The following is a 19,617-nucleotide window of genomic DNA, read 5'->3' on the forward strand; positions in this document are numbered from 1 at the left end:
AACCGCGGTTTCAAGAAGCGGACAGCATGTTCGTTCCTTCCCTTGGTGCTGGGACTCGTTCAGTGGTTCACACCACGGCACAGCTTGTCTTGGCTGACGAGCGCGTCAGACCAGCGTGACAGTCCGGCGCAAAGTGAGACAAGGCTCGTGCATTCTTGAGGGGCGAATCGAGAGCTCTTTGTTTCTATGGAGAATCAAAACCTCTCGCTGAAAAAAAGATAAAAGTGGGATCATGACAAACAACATCACTACCCCTAAACACATATACTAGAAAAGGTTTTCTCAAAAGGAAAATCCTGAAAAAAAAAGCTTATTTTTTTCCTTCCATTTGAGAGTGGCCCTGCTCGTGGCACGAAGCTTCCGGGCATGCTCCTGCCCATCCCCGGTCGCGGCCCCCATGGCTTCCAGCTCTCTCACACGCTGACGACGTCCAGCCAATCGTGAGCGTCGAGAGGCGGCTGCGGTCCTATGGAGGTCACCGGAGTCGAGGTCGACGATGTTGGCGTAGGCGAGGGAGCGAGGCGAGGCGAGGTGCCGAGGTGAGTGCTGAGTGGGGAATGGCCAGGGAGCGGGCGAGCGGCGGCTGCGGCTGCGCTGCGGGTGGGGTGGGGTGGGGATTAGGGTTAGGGCACTCGTCCCCCGTCCGCATCGAATTTATACTGGGCGGGGCGCGGCCGCGCGGGTGTGCGGGGGGGGGGGGGGTGCGGGGCGGGCCGTCGCCGTGCCTCCTTAAAAAGGCCGTGCCGGGCCGTGCTCGCCCGCGGGCTCGATAGGCGGCCCAGGCACGGCCTGTGCCGCCGTGCCGTGCCAGCCCGGGCCCGGTTGCCTACGGGCCGGGCCGAAAAACTGTGCCCCGTGCCGGCCGCCGGGCTGCGGGCTGCATAGAAATCTATACGGGCGGGCCGAGAGATACTGACGCCAAGACAGTAGATTAGCTTGAGCTTATCTTAAGTCATCGAATTTGTACTAGTTATTTAACAGTATTTTTTCTTTTAAAATAAATTAATAAACAATAATTATAATCATAATTTTTCAATCAAACTCTGATTAACTATTCGCGCTGCGCTGCTGTCGATTTCCTCGGCTCTCTTCTCTTTTCTTTGACGAAACGAGGCGAGATATATCTATCATTGCCTGATTGGTGGGTCATGTCATGAGTCGCATCATGATATCATCTGCTGCTGCCGAGGTTGATTTTCAGCGAGAGCTAGGCTGTTAAACCGCGTGAGCGTGGGCCAGCCCGAGACGCAACCCTGGGAGCTGATTTGCTATTATTTATATGATCCCGTTCCTCATGCATGGTGAGCATATGGCTGGCCGCCCTGTGCTGTGCATGCATGACACACCAGTCTTGGCAACATGCATCAACTTAGAATTCATTTTCCTCTTCTTTTTTTTAAAAAAAAAGGGAAACAGGTCGAATGCTGAATGCATGTTCCCACATGTCAGTTTGAGGAACACACTATCCTCATTAGCAGTGGTGGCCAATGGCCACGCTAGCTCGTTAATTACCTTCCCTGAGCTGCCGTATACTGCAGAACATCTGAGCATGATGAGCAACGCGGTTTGTGGCGGAGGCAGGCGGCCGGCCCCACCCAATCCAACCCAACCACCTCCTTGGCAGGCAGTCGAGTCGAGTCGATCGCTGCAAGTTGCAGTCCGGTGCAGCTAAGCTCCAGCTGCCGATGCCCGCGACAGACACGGCTTCGTACGAGTCGCTGCCGTGCTGACGCCGTACGCCGCCGCACGACTACGTCCGTCCGGCTCCGGCCCTAGAGCCGGCATCTCCTGTCGCCGTCTCATCGCCTACGTCCGGGCGGCCCCAAAGTCCGCGAAGCTGCCCGGCCCCAATAAACAAAAGTTATTAAGGCTCGTCCGACGCATGTTACTTAGGACTAACTAATCTCTTCCCTACTGCATGCCCGTAACGCAGTTGTTGGTAGGGTCTCTGTGTGTGTGTGTGCCGCCAAGTGTGAATTCCCACTGCTCTTCCTGTTCATAATCATGCAGACGCAGCAGCAGCCTCGTCTCGTGCCGCCGTGGGAAAAAGTTGCCACGGCCATGTGGCTGTCATTTCATCCAAGTACTTGTCAAGATCTAGTGTGCACAGAGCACAGTCAACTCGTCGGCAGGTTAAACCTTCCACTTCCAGCTGGAAACCGACCAAATTAGAGTACTACACAACACATGTAGGGTTGGGTTCAGTCGCATGCAAGATTAACCAACAAACCAACCACCATTTTTTGTGTGCAAAGTACTCCACTATACCAGTTCCTAGTTCTAGATGAAGGGCTAAATGGTTAATAAGCTCCAATTGACTGAAATTACCTGTCACATGGCAGTCACTGACCCAAGTTTGCTCGCAATAGTAGCCGATCCAGTGAAATATCCAAGCTTGAATCTCAAGCCATTTACCATGTCCGCCGCGGCTGTACTGACCGCAACCTTTTATTGTATAATCGGCACTAACCGTTGGGATGCGAGTGAGCGCCCCGCCTTGTTTGATTACGCTTATAAGCTAAATCTGCCAGCCATTCAACATGTTTTTTTCTCATGATAAATCTGCCAACAGTACTTTCGGACAGATAAGATGCTGTTGACACACTTGGAGTTAGGTTTTTGCCAATTCGTATGACAGCTTGCAAGTCGGAGAACATCACGCAAGATATCCAAGGACTTTTGTTTTATACTCCTATCTATACTACTATTGCTCGTAGTACTCCTTACAGTATACCACTGCACAGAATTGCATGCAGGATGCTTCCTCGTTCGCTTTAAAAATGGTATCTGCATCACTGGCAGCTGTACGGCTCACCCAAGCTGATGTGCTCGTTTCCTAAAGACTGAGTCCTATTTGTCCCGTCATACACACCGTATCGGTCTGATATGAACAGGAAAGCTATTCAAATTGTTCAACCACCAAACAAATGCAAAAACTAATGAGCAAGACGCTCACATTGACATTAGCACAGTTGCGCCATGCCGTCCTATAAAATGTGGTCATCCATCATCAGCCAGGCAGACAAGCAGCAACACCATCACTGATCGAGCTGGTACTACACATACACAGGAACCCATCGCCGGCCGTCGATCGATCGTGTCCAAGGAAACCAACCAAGCGAACGAAGCCTCGAGATCGAGCTACTTTTATCAGCCATCATGGTGAAGACGGCGTTGGTGGCGAGCAGCAATGACCACGCCGCGGCGTCGGCGGCGTCAGCGAAGCACGGCGGCGGTGGCAAGCAGAGGACGTACAAGGGCGTGCGGATGCGGAGCTGGGGCTCGTGGGTGTCGGAGGTCCGGGCGCCGGGCCAGAAGACGCGGATATGGCTGGGATCCCACTCCACCGCCGACGCCGCGGCGCGCGCCTACGACGCCGCGCTGCTCTGCCTCAAGGGCTCCGCGGCCACGGCCGACCTCAACTTCCCGCTCCGCCTCCCGTTCGACCTGCCACCCGCCGCCATGTCGCCCAAGGCCATCCAGCGCGTCGCCGCCGCCGCCGCCGCCGCCTCCTCCTCCTGCGCCACGCCATTCGCGCCCTGCGCGGAGAATAACAGTGGCAGCAGCGCCTGTACCGACGGCGACGCCACACCGGCGTGGAGCAGCAGCTCGCCCGCCAGCGACGCCGACGTCTCCTCCCCGGAGTCGACCGTCAGCAGCGAGAGTGACCTCTCCGGCGACGCGGTGGACTACAGCTCGCTCGCGGACATCGACGCCTTCTTCCAGTCGCCCAAGTGCATGGACTACGCCCTCATGGACCCCTGCAGCGCATTCTTTGCGCCGCCGGCGTCGATGGCGATGCACGACGACGACGGCTGCTGCTGGGTGGAGGACGGCGGCATTGCGCTCTGGAGCTTCTCCAATCTGGACTGCTGATCGAATTGGCGTCAGAGGAGCGCAAGCAATTCAGTTACTGACTAATCGCCGATCAAGTGACCAAAACCTGGTTGCTGCCATCGACGGCACAAAATTCCATATACATGATAATTTAATTTAATTCTAATAAGCTAATTTTTAAGCATTGTAGGGGGAGCTCTCATGGATGGAGCTACATGTTTTAAGGTAGCTTCCATGTATGAAGTTAACCTCTTTACTATTGCCTGTTTATGAGTAAAAAAACAACTTTGGCTTTGTTTAGATTTGAAAATTTTTTGGATTTCGCTACTATAGCACTTTTTTTTGTTTGCGACAAATATTATCCAATCATAGACCGACTAGGATCAAAAGATTTGTCTCGCGATTTACAGCTAAATTGTGTAATTAGTTTTTATTTTCGTCTATATTTACTGTTTCGTGCATGTGGTGCAAGATTCGATGTGACGGAAAATCTTTAAAACTTTTTGGTTTTTTGAGGTGAACTAAACAAGGCCTTTATTGTCAGTATAAATTAGAAATTGTTCTATCCCCTTTTTGTCACGGGAACACATAACCTGTTTGGGCTTGTCAGGGTGAGTTGGGGTGTGTTTATGAGGGTGGCTCAGCTGGGCTTTGCGCCCGTGGGCTGCTTAGCTGAAGGGTCGAGATGGCGGACTAGAGGAGAGTGAATAGTCCTTTCTAAAATTTATTACGCCGGTTAACCGAAACAAATACGGAATTGAAACTATTGGTCTAGCCGAGACTACACCCCTCTATCTACGTTCTCTAGCACCTTGTAAAAGATCCTAAACAAGCAAACAAGGTGGTACCTTAGCAAGAGCTCACCTAACCAATTTTAGGAGTAAAGTCACACAAACTATACCACTAGTACTTTGCAAATCGGAGGAGCTTCTACACAACTAGTAAGCAAAAGCACAAAGCTCCTAACCTCACTAGCAATGCTCAATAACAAGACAACCAATGCCAAATTAGAGAGCGCAAATTACTTAGCTACACAAACCAAGCAATTTGACTAACAAGGTTACACAAACCAAATTAGTCACGCAAGGGGAACTACTTCTAGCTACATAAGTAAGAAGGTAACTAGCAAGCTACACAAGCTAACTAATTACAAGAGCAACTACACAAGCACAAATATATGAATGTAAATACAAGCTTGTGTTAGGGACTTGCAAAGCAATAGAAAGAACAATGTTGACACGATGATTTTCTCCCAAGGTTCACTTGGTTGCCACCAAGCTACGTCCCGCCGTTGAGACAAGCTCCAAGATTGCCGCCGATACTCTTGCTAGTGGTGACCCACAAGTCACACTCTCCCACCTCGAGTGCTTACCAATTGAAGAAATATTTAAGTCTAGATATCCATTTGCATTGTTGTCTTGTTCTTGTACTCTAATCATCATGAGCTTTAAATTGTTGACTTGAACTATGTTGATTTGTCTAAGCTTCCAAGTCCGGTTTGAACCAATGACAAGCTTTTTCACACCTCACATTAAGGGTTATCTTATTTGTAGCTATATGTGGAATTTGTAGCTATATGTGGAATTTGACTTCTAAAACTCACATATGGTGCGTATCTGATTTTGTCCTTAAAAACGGGTATTACAGGTGGTCACTGGCTGTACATCCGGTGGCCCCGTGTTTTGCCCAGTGAAGGAGCCAACGGCTCTATTTATTTGAGGGGCTTATAAATACGTGTTGGCCGGCTTGGGGCTCACCCTCTTGGCATTCTAGCATACTTGACATCCTTGTGAGCCTAAGCAAACACCTCCCACTCATCTCCTTCATAGATTAAACATCTTTGTGAGATTGGGAGTGATTCTAAGTGCATTTGCTTGAGTGATTGCATCCAGTGGCACTTGGGATCGATTTGGCTACGGTTTTCTTCTTACTCTTGGTGGTTGCTGCCACCTAGATGACTTGGAGCAGCGGAGGAGCATTGACACGAGTTGGTGATTGTTCGTGGCCATCTCCCGGTGATTGTGAGGGGTTTTGTGCGTACCCCGGCGGAGATCGAAAGACAACATTAGTGGATTGCGCGTGTCATTGAGCTACCTCACTTGTGGGTAGGTTCTTGCGGTGTCTAGTGAGGACGAGGTTTGTGCTACACCTCTTAGCCGCCGAACCACCAAGTGTTGGTCGACACAACGGGGGCAAGCACGTGAACCTCGGGAGAAAAATCGGTGTCTCAATTGTGTTTGATTGGCATTCTCCAGGTGCTTGATTGTTCATATATTGGTGATTGGTTCATCCCCTACACAGCGGTATAGATATCTCTTCCTCTCTCTTTACTTACCGCAAAGTAGTGTAACTAGTTTAGTTGCTAGTCTTGCCTTGTGTAGCATAGTTCACTAGTGTAGCTCGTAGTGACATATATAGCTCTTGTGTGTCTAGTGATCATATCAACTAGAATTGTTGGATAGGTGGCTTGCAAACACCCCTTTAGAGCTAGAGCAAAAAACTTTGCTTTGTTATTTACTAACCTCTTGGTCTAGTGAGTTTGTAGAATTTTTAAATAGACTATTCACCCCCCCTTCTAGCCATATTAGGACCTTTCACAATCCCTCTTGATCTTTTTAATCTTCCACTCGGGCAGCAGCTGCAAATATTCTTTAGCTTCAAGGATGGTCCACCGGAGCTCCGACCTATCCTCTCTGCCGTCTCCTAAAGCAGCGACCAATCTAGCTGAATCAGACTCCAAAATAGTTGGTCCCGGACACCACTATGAAGCTAGCCGTAGACCATCCACGCACGCCTATCCTTCGGCTTCATCCGCTGAGGCACATCGAAGTAAGACACGCCATGCCGTTAGGAGGACCTCGCCCTTGTGATTCCTGATCACAACTCCAACACTAGCTTCACCAATAGCATTTAAAAAGAAGACATCAACGTTAACTTTAATCCCTTGTCTTTGTCATACACACGTTTGGTCCAGCTGAGCATCCCAAATCAGTGATCACTATGTTTCTAAGGGTGTTGTATATTTCCACAAGCTTGTGATAGACTCCTGTATCGAACGCTTCATCCTGTTTTGCCCTGCATTCTAGGAGCGAAGTATATGTTTTGTTCAGATTTTTTTAACATTCTAACTGTTCAGCTCTGCTAACAGAAACAAACATCTAATCATACGCTCTAGGTTACTAAATCCTTATGGTGGTTTGGACAAACACAAAAAAAAAAACTTTCCAATTAGGACCTAAAGATGGTAAAAGAAAAATGAAATTATGTACCTGGTCCCCTCCATTTGAGGGATTAAGATGAGTTTTTGAGGAATGAGAAAAAAATATAGGGAAAGAGGATTGATAAAGGGGATCCTGTGGAGCAAAGTTTTTTTTATCTCATTTCTCTATATCACAATTTCTTAAACTAACTTTCTAAATTATTAGTCATTTTAATAAAAATCGCTATCTATATCTTTTCACCCTCCAATAACTTCTTTTTATGTTATGCTTACTATAGAGAGCCAATCTCACTCTCAGTCTTTGGCTAATGATCGAGAATAAATGATGATAATATTTAGATATCTCTAATTAAAAATAAATTGTTCAAATATATTTTTTCATCAAAATCTTTATTCCTATCACTAAGTAAGGATATAAAGAGCCTCCTCAAGTTGCTGTAAGTCCAAAAATTATAGTGCGATTTAAAGGTGAAAATGCATTATGAAAAATGAAAATCCCATGCAAAAAAATCACAAGCTACGTTCAGTGTTAAGACATATTCACAATCTGTACTCACAATTGTCTAAAAATACTATGCTTACAAGTTCCTGAAGGTTTGAGGGATTTTCTAGAGTTGTACTCCGTCTGTTCCACAATTTAGGACGTTCTAGCAAAAGTAGCTGCTACTAAGGCCTTGAGCCTCCTCAAGTTGCTGTAAGTCCAAAAATTATAGTGCGATTTAAAGGTGAAAATGCATTATGAAAAATGAAAATCCCATGCAAAAAAATCACAAGCTACGTTCAGTGTTAAGACATATTCACAATCTGTACTCACAATTGTCTAAAAATACTATGCTTACAAGTTCCTGAAGGTTTGAGGGATTTTCTAGAGTTGTACTCCGTCTGTTCCACAATTTAGGACGTTCTAGCAAAAGTAGCTGCTACTAAGGCCTTGTTTAGTTATTTTTTTGCAAAACGGGCACCGTAACATTTTCGTTTGTATTTGATAAATATTATTCAATTATGGACTAACTAGACTTAAAATATTCGTCTTGCAAATTACAAGTAAACAGTATAATTAGTTATTTCCTTTATTTATATTTATACATGTGCCGCAAGATTCGATGTGATGAAAAATCTGAAAAAAAAATGTATTTTTTTAAAACTAAACAAGGCCTAAGGTTAAGGGTAAAAGATTTTACTAGCCCTATCACACTACTGTTTAATTGAGATGACATGTTCATTAATGATCTCTTTTCCGTCTCCATCCCACTCACAACCTCCTCCCATCGTATATAGAGGACGACAGGAAGATAAGGCATGAACTGATTGTGTACTATGGTAATGACTGAGATCCATACTAGAAGCTAAAACATCATTCTTTTGTATACATTCTTTGAATACTACGACGTCCTCTATATCTTTTTTGCTATCTTTGGCTAGAGTGTGATCTAAGTGCTATTTGTATATTTTGATATGATATACTCATCATTCATAAGTGAATGTGGGAGGTCCGAATAGTGTTAATCCTTAAAAGGAAGTCTTTTTATAATTGAGTGGTGTTTAGTTTTTTATCCTAAATTTTTTTAGATTTTAATCCATTATTTTGTATAATAGAACGAAACAGCATGTAAAAATTTTTGACAAGAAAGTAACTATTTTCTATTTTAGATTTTAGCCTTAAGAAACAAAAAAAAAGTCTAATGAGAGCAATAAATTATACATTTTGGATGGAACTAAATATAACCCTGAAAATTTTGGTATTTTGTATTTCATTATTTTAAAGTAGTTTATATTTTGTATTTTGCATTATATAGGAACCAAACACACCGTGATAATGCCATAATTTTTAGAAAACCCAACCAAAATACAGCGGGGACCACTTTTTTCGTCCGTTGCTTGACTGCTTGAGCAAACACAGCGTTGACCAGCACCAGATCCACCTACCAATTTCCATAGCTTCCTTCAACTAATCAGCGAGAAGATCAGCGCAACCAATCCTCTTTCTCCTCTGTCTGAGCAGCTTCCCCCAATCGCACCCGAACATTCAGATGGGAACTCGCAAAAACTCTTCGATCGGATGAGGCTGAGGGCTTGCAAAAACCTCGTGGATCTCCCAAAACTTAGAGGAAACGGAGGGAGACGGACTTAACCCGGAAGCGGAAGGGAACGTTGCCAGATTTCGCAGATCTGTAGGTGAGAGCTCATATTGTAATGCAGAGTTCGCGATCTTTGAATCATTTTGTACTGTATATGTAGTATGCTGACTGGTATAATCTGGCTTGCATTTCTGACTTGCGGTTAGCTAGCTAGTCAAAAAAATAATAATTTTGATTTGGTTCGATTAGATTACCATGGCCTCCGAGCAATCTCTGCACATGAAAACGGGAGAGGGAGAAGCGAGCTATGCTCGAAACTCTACCACTCAGGTATCCTCCGAACTCATATGTCTCAACCGTCTCTAGAACTAATATGCTTTCTATATGCTATTTATGTATCGTTCTTGACATTTCACAAATTTGGCTTGTTGGGTAAGTGGTGGAGGTCACAAAGATTTGGTGCATAATTTCATTCTTTGTTCCAATCTTTAGGTCCTAACTGGAAAAAGGTTGTTTGTGCTCAAATCACAGGGATGAAGCATGATTAAATGTCTTTTTCCATGCAGCAAAGTTGTAAAGTTAGATTGTTCAAAAATCTGAACAAAATCTGTACTTCCCTCCTAGAATGCAGGGCAAAACAGGATGAAGCATTTGATACAGGAGGCTGTCAGAAGCTTGTGGAAAAATACCAACACCCGTAAAAGCGTAGTGATCACTGATTTGGGATGCTCAGCTGGACCGAACGCGTTGACCCTTGTTAAAACTGCAGTTGATGCAATATTTCACCATTGTTCAGATCATAAGGAAATGGTACCGGAGATATCAGTGCTGCTGAATGATCTCCCGGATAATGACTTCAACGACGTGGCAAAGAGGTTGCATGCATTCCAGCAAAGCACACAGGATTGTGGTCCAGTTGTTGCTGCTATTGTACCTGGATCCTTCTACAAGAAACTCTTCACCAGTAGTTCCGTGAATCTAGTTTTATCATCACATAGCTTGAATTGGCTATCTCAGGTACCTGAGGATCTAAAGAAAAGCAGGATCCCTGTGTCTGACAAAGACGAGGGTCTCAGGAAAGCAAGGCGCCCCTTCATTGTTCAGGCTTTTAGCCAACAATTCAGAAAGGATTTCACAATTTTCTTGAACACACGGGCTAAAGAATTGGCCCCTAATGGTCAAATGGTGCTTTCCATGGTAGGCAGACCTTCCAGTGACACTGCCTACCAATCCGTTCAACCATGGGATTTTTTATTTGTGCCTTTAAATGACATGGCATCAAGGGTACGGTAAATTCTTCCGCATGACTATGTTTCTTGTTTCTGGGTCACGTGTCCAATTACACACATTGTACTCTGGGAAGAAAACTAACACACTTATACATTTCTGATTTAGCAGGGTGTGATCAGTAGAGACATATTAGATTCATTTTACGTACCACTATATGGGCCTTCAGATAAGGAGTTAATGGAGATCATACAAGATGAAGGGTCTTTCAAGATCAACAATATTGAGGTGCATGAACAAATGACTGGTATAGATAAAAGCATGCAGACTCCAAAGATCAGGGCACTCGCAGCCAGGGCTGCATTCGAGCCAACAATCAGCCAGCATTTTGGACGTTCGGAAGGAGTTATGGATGAGTTCGTTGGAACCATTGAGCGCCAACTCAGCCACGTTCCAGCTTCTCCTGCAGGCAGCTTACTTTTCTTATGTGTTTCCCTAACAAAAAGGGTATAGAATAATGGCGCATTACTATTCCGTCGTGAATTGCTATTAGAATCTGAACTGGGCTCGGATGTTTGAAAGGATTCTGCGAGTACAACGTAAGTTTGCACCGTAAATTAATTATGCGTGATGCCCCCCAAAACTTAACTGAGGCGTGTGCCCCTTCTGCCTGCCTCGGTTATACCTTGGCCGGTCAAGGCCGACCGGCCTCCTAGGCGGGTGGCTTGATTTAACGGAGGTGGGCGTCTTAAGCTGCCCGCCACATTAATATCCATTAACCGAGGCTTGTTGTGGCAGCAACAGACACTTGGCAACGTTAGGTGCATAGGCACCTGGCCGTACAGTCGGAGAATTTTTGTTTGGAAGTGAAGGGGCTTCGGTCATCAAGAAAATAAGGAGCCTCTCTATTCGTTGTTGTCAGGTAAGCTTAGATCTACATATTGCACAGTACCACACCCTTCCAACAAATTGAGAAACTTCTGTGGGAAAGGAGATGTGAATGAAGGTGGACAGACCGGTAAAGATGCATGTGGCGTCCTCAAGCTCCTCCTTAGATGCGAGACCTCTGGGACCCTCGGCTCTCCCTGCTAGCGCCCCGCTGGTGGTGCAGGGGCGGCCGCTGCTCTGGGAACGTGGTGCTCCTTCCCCGTCTCAATTTGGATGGAGCCCGGTGGCGGCGCCTAGAGCACCTAGGCGAGCGGCAACGGCCTCGTGACTGAGCAGCGTCACGAGCGGAAGAAGAAGAAGCCGCGCGGCTTACGAGCTCAAGGGGAAACTCGCCCGGCTGTGTTTAGTTCACCTTAAAAACCAAAAACTTTTCAAGATTTTCCATCATATATTAAATCTTTGGGCGTGTATTAAATATAGACCAAAATAAAAATTAACTGTATAATTTGGCTGTAAATCATGAGATGAATCTTTTAAGCATAGTTAGTCCATGATTACTGCTAAATAAAAATGAAAGTGCTACAATATTCCGAACCAAAAATTTTGGGAACTAAACAAAGCCTGAGTCGTTGATTTGTTCCTCGAGGAAAACAGAGGGAAATGAGCTGCCATCCTCTACTTCGTGGCCTGTCAAAGGGCGCACAATTTTGGCCCGCGCGAGGCTGGTTGGCCCATGGAAAAGGCTGGGAAACTGTGCTACCAAAGAGGCCTCTTGTTTGCCGACTGAAACTATGTCCAACAATGTGACCTTAAACTAGTGATCCATTGTAAGATACTAGAACATCAGGCACCCTTCGGGCGCCCTTGCAATGATTCAGAGAAGGCAAGACAATCTATATCTCAGACGGCTTCATTAAGCAATTTCATTACTAAGATCAAGCATACAACACTAATAGATTTATAGCACAAATTACAAAGCAACTGATAAAAAAACATAGTTTGTATCCCTTATGGTTATATTCAGCCTCCATCTATACATTATTAGATAGCTATTCATTATGGTTTAAGATCGGATTTCATAAGTATCAAACACCTTAATTGGTACTTTAAGAATTAATGTCGATCAGAATATACAGAGATTATGTTCAAAAAAGAACATACAGAGATCATTACGGTATCTTCACAACGATAAGAGGCAAGACAACACAGAGATAATTACACTATCTTCACGACGATAAGAGGCAAGACAACAATAAATTACTCATTTCACATACATGGGGTTTTCTAAAGACAGTAAGGTGATCATCATAATGTCAAGTTCTCTCAATGTTCAATGTCATATGTCGACAACAGTTGAGCGAACACACATAAAATAGCTGACTACAAGTACACATTGCACTTCCGTAATACAAAATCAAGTTAGCTTAAGTTGATGCTACGATTGGTTGCACTTCCAACTGCTACAAAGCAGATCCACCTTGCAGCATTTCATAGACCACGTTGAATGACTTTCATAAAGTAGGCCTGCACATCCTAAAATACCACGTACATCAACAGCAAAATTGCAAGCACCATACTTAGTGATCTCATAGTAATATAGAAATGAAGAAAAGGAGTGATCGCAAATAATTAGTAAGAAGTGCATATCTAAATAATTGCAAAGAGTGTTGGTTAAGGTACTTATCATAGGTCCATACAATTGCTTCTAATAAAAAATAAAAATAGAGAAACAATCACATCTACAAAGGAACAGATAAACCAGAACATGAAAAGAGAATTCAGCTGCTTGGTATAGTGGGATAAGGATCAATGTGAATGTAAATAGACAAGTAATTTGATCTGTAGAGCATAAATATTGCCCACGCATGACAACCGTCACTCTCCAATAACCAAAATTTATTAACTTAATAGTTAGTCCATCAAAAATATCAATAGATTAGGCAAATGTTTCATTGTTTGCCTATTTTGCAAGAAAACATGTCATTAAAGGCCACAAGCATAATTGTAAATAAATAATTAGAACATAACAATCTGAATTCACGACTCATAAGGTGATTCTACCAGCGATTCAAAGATGTTCACAAAAGAGATTAAAATGTGGGCAAAATAATTAAATGTTGTAGCGAGTGTGACATCTACAAATATTGTCAAAGGAAATAATAGTATTGATCTTTTTTACATGAATGTCAGGATGGGAGACACAAATTTAGTAGCTCATGTTTAGTTTAATTATTTTTATTACATATGCATATATAGCACTATGTTAACAGGGTTGTGTGGCTTACTGACATGTCAAATCCTGGACATTATACAAACCAAAGACACAACAAAGCAATAACCACCTTGAAACAATCATTATAAAGAAGCTACAGTGAGGTCCACATAAACTTGGCCTACTTTCGAAAGAAAATTATAGCCAAGCAAAATGCAACTAACCATATCTATTGAATGAACACAATGCAACACCAGAGTAAATTTATTCAAACATAGAACCAAGTGTCATTAGATATTATCATTATCTCCTAAAGATCCCAGGTACAAATAGGTCAGATGCATTGCTTAAGTCAATATTTTGCTCTATTAGGTAGCATTATATTCCCAAATGAATTAACCAGTGCTTGAAATATCATTTTCGGTAACTACTTTGTGTCTATTGCTTTGTTGTATGGTAACCCTGATCTATTTTGGTAGCATTTGCTTTATTCCCAAATGCTCAAATGAATTATATTATTTTCTATTTGCACTTCTAGTAACTACTTTCATTGAAGTCAATATTTTGCAATCAATGCAAAAAAATTACTAACTGACAACTCATATCAACAACTCACTCTAAAATTTGCAAGATTACCAGGGAGAAAAATGTCAGAAGCAAACGTACAAGGATAACTATTGTTTTAGCCTGCTCAGCTGTGACTATTTGGCTACGGCTGCAGCTTATTGCAGTTATGTTAATAACTATATGCCATGTGTATTAGTTACTAAGCTAGTTAGTTTAAGGCACACACATATGTCATTACCTAAAACCTTAAGTTTCATGATATCAAATACAATTACCGGGTTTCCAAATAACCCAGGGCAGAGTTATACTACAACCCATTAATTTAATGGAGGGAGTTTTGAAGTACTACAAGAATTCAGACCTTTGGATGCCAACAGTTTGATGGAAACGAAGGACCTGCGCTTTAGCCTAACTACCCACTGACGCAACCAGCAGTGGCCTTTCCTCAAGCACCTTCCCTGCATGCTCTCGAATGGCCTTGTCTTGCATTAGACTAAATAATAGTACAGACACTATAAGGGAGACATGTAGGCTGTGGTGTAGATGCAGCAACATGCAGAAGAGATCCCAAGCACCTTGATATGTCTAGGAGAAGGAGCACTCACCGCCTCTACTTCCGGGTTGCCTTGTCTCATGGCCCTCGCCTGCTTGCCGTGTTATGCCTCCCTCATGTGCTGCCACCGTAGAGGTCGCTGGTCGACACATTGCCAAAGTCCATCAGTTGTGGTCACGCCCTCACTCGGTCGTAGCCTGGATCTGAGAGAGCTCCCCGACTTTGGCCTCCAAGCGGATGGGGCAAATCTGGGAGTAGGGTTGGCCATAGGATGGCAGCAGACAACACATCCCAAACTTGCGCTGCAGCTGGAAGGCAGGAACATCGGGATCTTGCAATCGTGCATACCTCGTGTCATCAGGCCGCGAGTGACGAGATCGGGTAGCAGTGGCGGCGGTGGTGTCGAGATCGGGTAGCAGTGGCGGCGGCGGTGTCGAGAAGGGAGAGAGAACGGAGAAAAGAGAATGAGGGCGAGACCAGATACCTAGGACTGGGGATGGGAGTGGGGGGTCCTCGACAAAATGATGCGGGGTAGTTTCTGTAAAAATTACAGTGGTCTTAAATTTTTCTTCTTGACGTTGAATTAATTTTTACATAAAGGATCTATACATAAAATATATGAATGCGTTTACTATTCGGTGTTCGCTCTAGCTGGATGGATTGCGGGTTGGTTTTCTAAAATGTGAAGGGGTTTTATGCAAAACACAGAAGGCCACATGTTCGCGGACAAAAAGCCACCGATGCTACGAATTTGGAGGTGCGAGCAATCTGGAGGAGTCTTTAATCAACCGTGATAGGTCGCGCTGTGCATAAAGATGGCAATCTTTACCCAAACCCGAAACCCGATGGGTAATTACCTCATTAGGGTAAGGGTATGGCTATTTTTTTACCCATAGGTAAGATAATAGGAAAAAAATCTTTACCCAGCGGGTAAAGCGGGTAAGGGTATGAGACTGCATTGCCCATACTCATTAACCCATGGGTAATTTTAACCCAATTCAATAAGTTAGAATCATGAGCCAAAGTGATCATACACAGCCTAAGCCCAATAAAAATCATATATAATGCTGTCAAACCCTAGACCCTCACCCATCTGCTCCCTCCCCTTTCCCCTATCTCCTTGCAGCGGCCGCACAATACGGGAACTTGTGAATTTTGCCACTTGATATCTAGTAATTACTTGATCAAATGTTCATGGAGCTTGTATATTTGATGATTTTATTAATAAATTGTGATGCTTTGGCTGAAATTAGGAGCCTGAAATATTTAAATATGTATTTATTTTTTGTAAGTATTCTTGGAATCATGGGTAAGAATAACCCATGGGTTACCCGTTACCCGCATGGGTAAGGCCAGGGTATGGCAAAAAACTCTTACCCTTGCATGGGTAAATTAACGGGTAAAATATTTTCTCGTGGGTAAGGGTATGGGGTGGCATATACCCAGCGGGTAATTACCCATTGCCATCTCTAGCTGTGCAAGAGAGTTCCATACCTAAAAGTTTCTTTCTCCAACAGCAGATGCAAACCTAGTTCCTAAAAAAGTATGGTGCATTAAGGCCTTGTTTAGTTCCCAATTTTTTTGTCTTCGTGTACTGTAGTATTTTCGTTTTTATTTGACAAATATTATCCAATCTTGGACTAACTAGGCTCAAAAGATTCATCACGATTTACAGTCAAACTGTGCAATTAGTTTTTTATTTTCATCTATATTTAATATTTCATGAATGTGCTGCAAGTTTTGATGTGACGGGAAATCTTAAAAATTTTTGGATATTTTTTGGGAACTAAAAAGGCCTAAATATACATGAAAACAAAAACTATTTCCGCACTTTATCTGTAAATCGCGAGACAAATTTTTGAAGCCTAGTTACTCTATGATTGAATAATGTTTGTCAAAAAAAAAACAAAAATGCTACCGTGTCGAAATCCAAAAAATTTTGCGAACTAAACCAGGCCTAGGAACCGTAGCTGCCGCACGCCTCATTTCCTGGCTGCCAAGCCACCGCGCCACACCCTCCCCGGCCCTGTGAAGAAGTGGCGGCGCGCCTCCTCCCTGGCCCCAAGCAGCGGCGGCGCACCTCCTCCCCGGCCCCAAGCAGCGGCGGCGCACCTCCTTGTTAGCAACCTGGTATCTGAATTGGTAGAAAGAGGTAGAGAAGCAGACAGTGGAAGCTAGGGTTCTAGAGGAAGAAGATGAACAATAAATGGAGAAGAGGAATTCTAGAGGAGAGAATAACCTGTTGGTTTGCTTGATAATTGTTCGATAGCCTCGCCTCAGGTGTAGTGTCCCATTTGTAGTGTTGTTCCTCAATTGACATGGCCTAGCAGGCCACTCGGCCCATGGCCTGATGCCAGCCTATTGCCTGGGTGACTCCTGACATTATCCCGTCCTTAAAATTCGGCTTGCCCCCAAGCCGATGGAGAAGTATGGAGCCGCTGGGATCCCAAAAAAAACTGTAGAAACTCTGGTTCGGAATATGTCGAGCTCAAGCAATCAGCATTGTACTGCAGCATCAATTCCCAGCAAAAGACCAAAGACACTGACTGTTGAATAAGTAATGCTCCCAACAATACTGAACTTGTCAGCATGAGAGCTGACATGCATCCCCAAATGCACGGTGACCAAGGAACCTTCAAATGCTAAACACATCAAAGGTATAGCTGCACCCAAGCCGATAGAGAAGTATGGAACCACTGGAATCCCCTGGAAACTTGGCATGACTGGAGACCGCATTCCCTGCTTGTGCGCTTGATTGTAGGATAGAGGTTGACTGACACAACAAGCTAGCCACAAACAACCCAAGAGGATCAAGAATACCGGCTCATAATCCGACACTAGTGTTTTGCTGTAAATAGTGTAACTGATGAAACCAGAAAATAGTGGAACAACATGCCGAAATAAGTGATGGCCAAGAGACTTGCAGCAGTACATGCATTTGTACTTCTATCTCAAAATTTCCACTGTCAAGTAGCATTAGTGATTGCATTCCAGTGACAAACCTGGGAGATACTGATTGATTCCATGCCCCTCCAAGATCTAAGTTGAGCAACTTAAAATAGCACAACAAGCTTTTCAACAATCCTGTACAACTAGGACTAGAAGACGAAAATTGTGGCAACAAATCTTATTTAGCCTGCCAGTGATCCCTCATCTGTCCTCTTGCAACTCGAAATTGCTGTCCTACCACTTCAAGCATGAAACATCGACAATTGCCACCACACTTCTGCTGTACTAGCTCATGAATCAGTGCACAACCAACCATACTCACTGATAGCAAGAGATGCAAACCACCAAGTCGAAGGCACTTGCCACGGTCAAACACACAACACCATTGTACAGTAAATTCATGAAATATGCTGAAGGATGGCCATGGTATTGGTCGAAGGTCAACAGCAACACACATCACCATAGCACCAAGCATTGATATCATCATATTTTTCCAGGACACTACAAGGTCAGTGAGCATGAACCTGATTTGTTGGCAAATTTGTATAGGCCATGGGGGCTTCCAAAGTCGACCACAGTAACTCCTGACAAAGAACCACTCAGCCATAATGAACATCGACCATTGTGTAGGCCGTAACTCAGCATCACAGCTCATCAATCTCAGTTCGTCAGGTGGTGGCCATGGTTGATGTTGGTTGACTACAAGTAGTAGTTCTAGCGCCACTAGATTGGGACCAACCATTTCCACCAATATCTTATGTTCCTCACAAATGTTGATAGTGCCGATGTATAGCAGAGTACTCACACAGTGAACGATGGCGATGTACTTGCTTGGCATTTCTTCAAACACCAGTCGAGCGTGCTTCAGGAGAATTGGCATGTGCAGCTTCTGTTCTGAACTCAGCACATCAATGGCAGCAGCAAGGCCATGGTGACCAGGGTCGACCAACATGAGGTCATTGGCGCCGTCGGCCTCGGCGCAGGGGTTGTGGATGCGGTCGGGGAAGGAGGAGGTGAGGCCATTCTCATGGCGGATCTGGTTGATGGACCGTGGAAGGCGCCCTGCGAGGAGGTCGAGTGTGGTGACGCGGTCTGGCAGCTTATCCATCAGCGAATCCGCTAGGTACAGCAGCTTCTCCATCAACTGTTCCGGGAAGTAACTCACGGCTGGGGTGCGTGGCGAGGGGCAGCGTGTCGACGGGTCGCAAAGGTCGAGCTCGACGCCCGTGCCGTGGGGCATCACCCGGCCAGACTCGTTCCCGTTGGTGGGGTGTAGCGGCGTGGAGAGGTCGATGGAGGGGATCTCGTCTTCGCTGTCCGAGAGGAGGAGGGTGTCGACAAGCACGTAGTTCGGCACGGGCAGGTCGGCCTCATAGTCGAGCTTGGGGACAGAGAAGCCGATGCTGAGATGGGTGTCGCTCGGTGTGAGCCCCTTGGTGAAGAAGTCGAGCTACTGCGGTGGGTTGATGGTGGAGTTGGGCGCAGGCGTGAAGGGAATGGCGTCAGAGTCGGTGGACTCGAGGTCGCGCTCCTCCAGGGTGTGGGCCAGCTGCTCGAACAACCCACCCCAATTGTCGGGGACAATGGACACCTCGCAGTGCCGCTCATCAGAGTCGTCGCCTCCGTCGAAGAGGCCGCCCCAATTGTCAGCGACTACATCCGCTTCGACGGAAGCAGAGTGGGTCAGAATGGGGACGCCCCGAGAGGCCTCCCACACGACGTCCTGCTTAGCCCACCTCACGTCGAACTTGTCGAAGAGCTTGCGGATTTCGTCGAGAATGAGTTGGGTAGAAGGAGAGATCTCGGTAGGGGGATTCATGGTGATAGGAACCGAGAATCGACGACTCTGGTACCAATTGTTAGCAACCTGATATCTGAATTGGTAGAAAGAGGTAGAGAAGTAGAGGATCAACAGTGGAAGCTAGGGTTCTAGAGGAAGAAGATGAACAATAAAAGGAGAAGAGGAATCCTAGAGGAGAGAATAACCTGTTGGTTTGCTTGATAATTGTTCGATGGCCTCGCCTCAGGTGTAGTGTCCCATTTGTAGTGTTGTTCCTCAATTGACATGGCCCAGTAGGCCACTCGG

At 45.0% G+C, this 19,617-nt stretch overlaps 3 protein-coding genes and 1 long non-coding RNA gene across 5 annotated transcripts; 2 read left to right on the top strand and 2 right to left on the bottom strand.

Moving 5' to 3' along the window:
* Positions 2,839 to 4,167, top strand: LOC8077345 (ethylene-responsive transcription factor ERF014). Its single transcript, XM_002436636.2, has one exon. It carries the CDS (start codon positions 3,160 to 3,162, stop codon positions 3,874 to 3,876), a length of 717 nt encoding a protein of 238 aa, XP_002436681.1. The 5' UTR covers positions 2,839 to 3,159; the 3' UTR covers positions 3,877 to 4,167.
* On the top strand, positions 8,906 to 10,983 carry LOC8077346 (inactive anthranilate O-methyltransferase 1). Its single transcript, XM_002436637.2, has 4 exons — positions 8,906 to 9,232; positions 9,385 to 9,465; positions 9,760 to 10,419; positions 10,534 to 10,983. The coding sequence occupies exons 2-4, from the start codon at positions 9,391 to 9,393 to the stop codon at positions 10,873 to 10,875; spliced, it is 1,077 nt and encodes a 358-aa protein (XP_002436682.1). The 5' UTR covers positions 8,906 to 9,232; positions 9,385 to 9,390; the 3' UTR covers positions 10,876 to 10,983.
* Positions 12,488 to 16,254, bottom strand: LOC110431384. Of its 2 annotated transcripts, none has more exons than XR_002448880.1 (2): positions 14,635 to 16,254; positions 12,488 to 14,487 (listed from the first exon to the last, which is right to left on the bottom strand). It is a non-coding gene; the product is annotated as an uncharacterized LOC110431384 (long non-coding RNA). The 2 variants fall into 2 exon arrangements; XR_002448879.1 differs by having other exon boundaries at positions 12,488 to 14,522.
* LOC110431011 lies at positions 16,427 to 19,554 on the bottom strand. Its single transcript, XM_021449477.1, has 2 exons — positions 16,822 to 19,554; positions 16,427 to 16,716 (listed from the first exon to the last, which is right to left on the bottom strand). The coding sequence occupies exon 1, from the start codon at positions 18,769 to 18,771 to the stop codon at positions 17,710 to 17,712; it is 1,062 nt and encodes a 353-aa protein (XP_021305152.1). The 5' UTR covers positions 18,772 to 19,554; the 3' UTR covers positions 16,427 to 16,716; positions 16,822 to 17,709.

This window comes from Sorghum bicolor, chromosome 10 (genome assembly GCF_000003195.3).
Source record: "Sorghum bicolor cultivar BTx623 chromosome 10, Sorghum_bicolor_NCBIv3, whole genome shotgun sequence".
In the NCBI taxonomy this organism is placed as follows: Eukaryota; Viridiplantae; Streptophyta; class Magnoliopsida; order Poales; family Poaceae; genus Sorghum; species Sorghum bicolor.

Bases quoted from the DNA above. Each gene is read 5' to 3' on its own strand.
- LOC8077345 (XM_002436636.2), top strand. From the start codon at position 3,160: ATGGTGAAGACGGCGTTGGTGGCGAGCAGCAATGACCACGCCGCGGCG.
- LOC110431011 (XM_021449477.1), bottom strand. From the start codon at position 18,771: ATGCCCCACGGCACGGGCGTCGAGCTCGACCTTTGCGACCCGTCGACA.
- LOC8077346 (XM_002436637.2), top strand. From the start codon at position 9,391: ATGGCCTCCGAGCAATCTCTGCACATGAAAACGGGAGAGGGAGAAGCG. The intron at 9,466-9,759 runs GTATCCTCCGAA...CTTCCCTCCTAG, and splicing joins CTCGAAACTCTACCACTCAG to AATGCAGGGCAAAACAGGAT. The intron at 10,420-10,533 runs GTACGGTAAATT...CTGATTTAGCAG, and splicing joins TAAATGACATGGCATCAAGG to GGTGTGATCAGTAGAGACAT.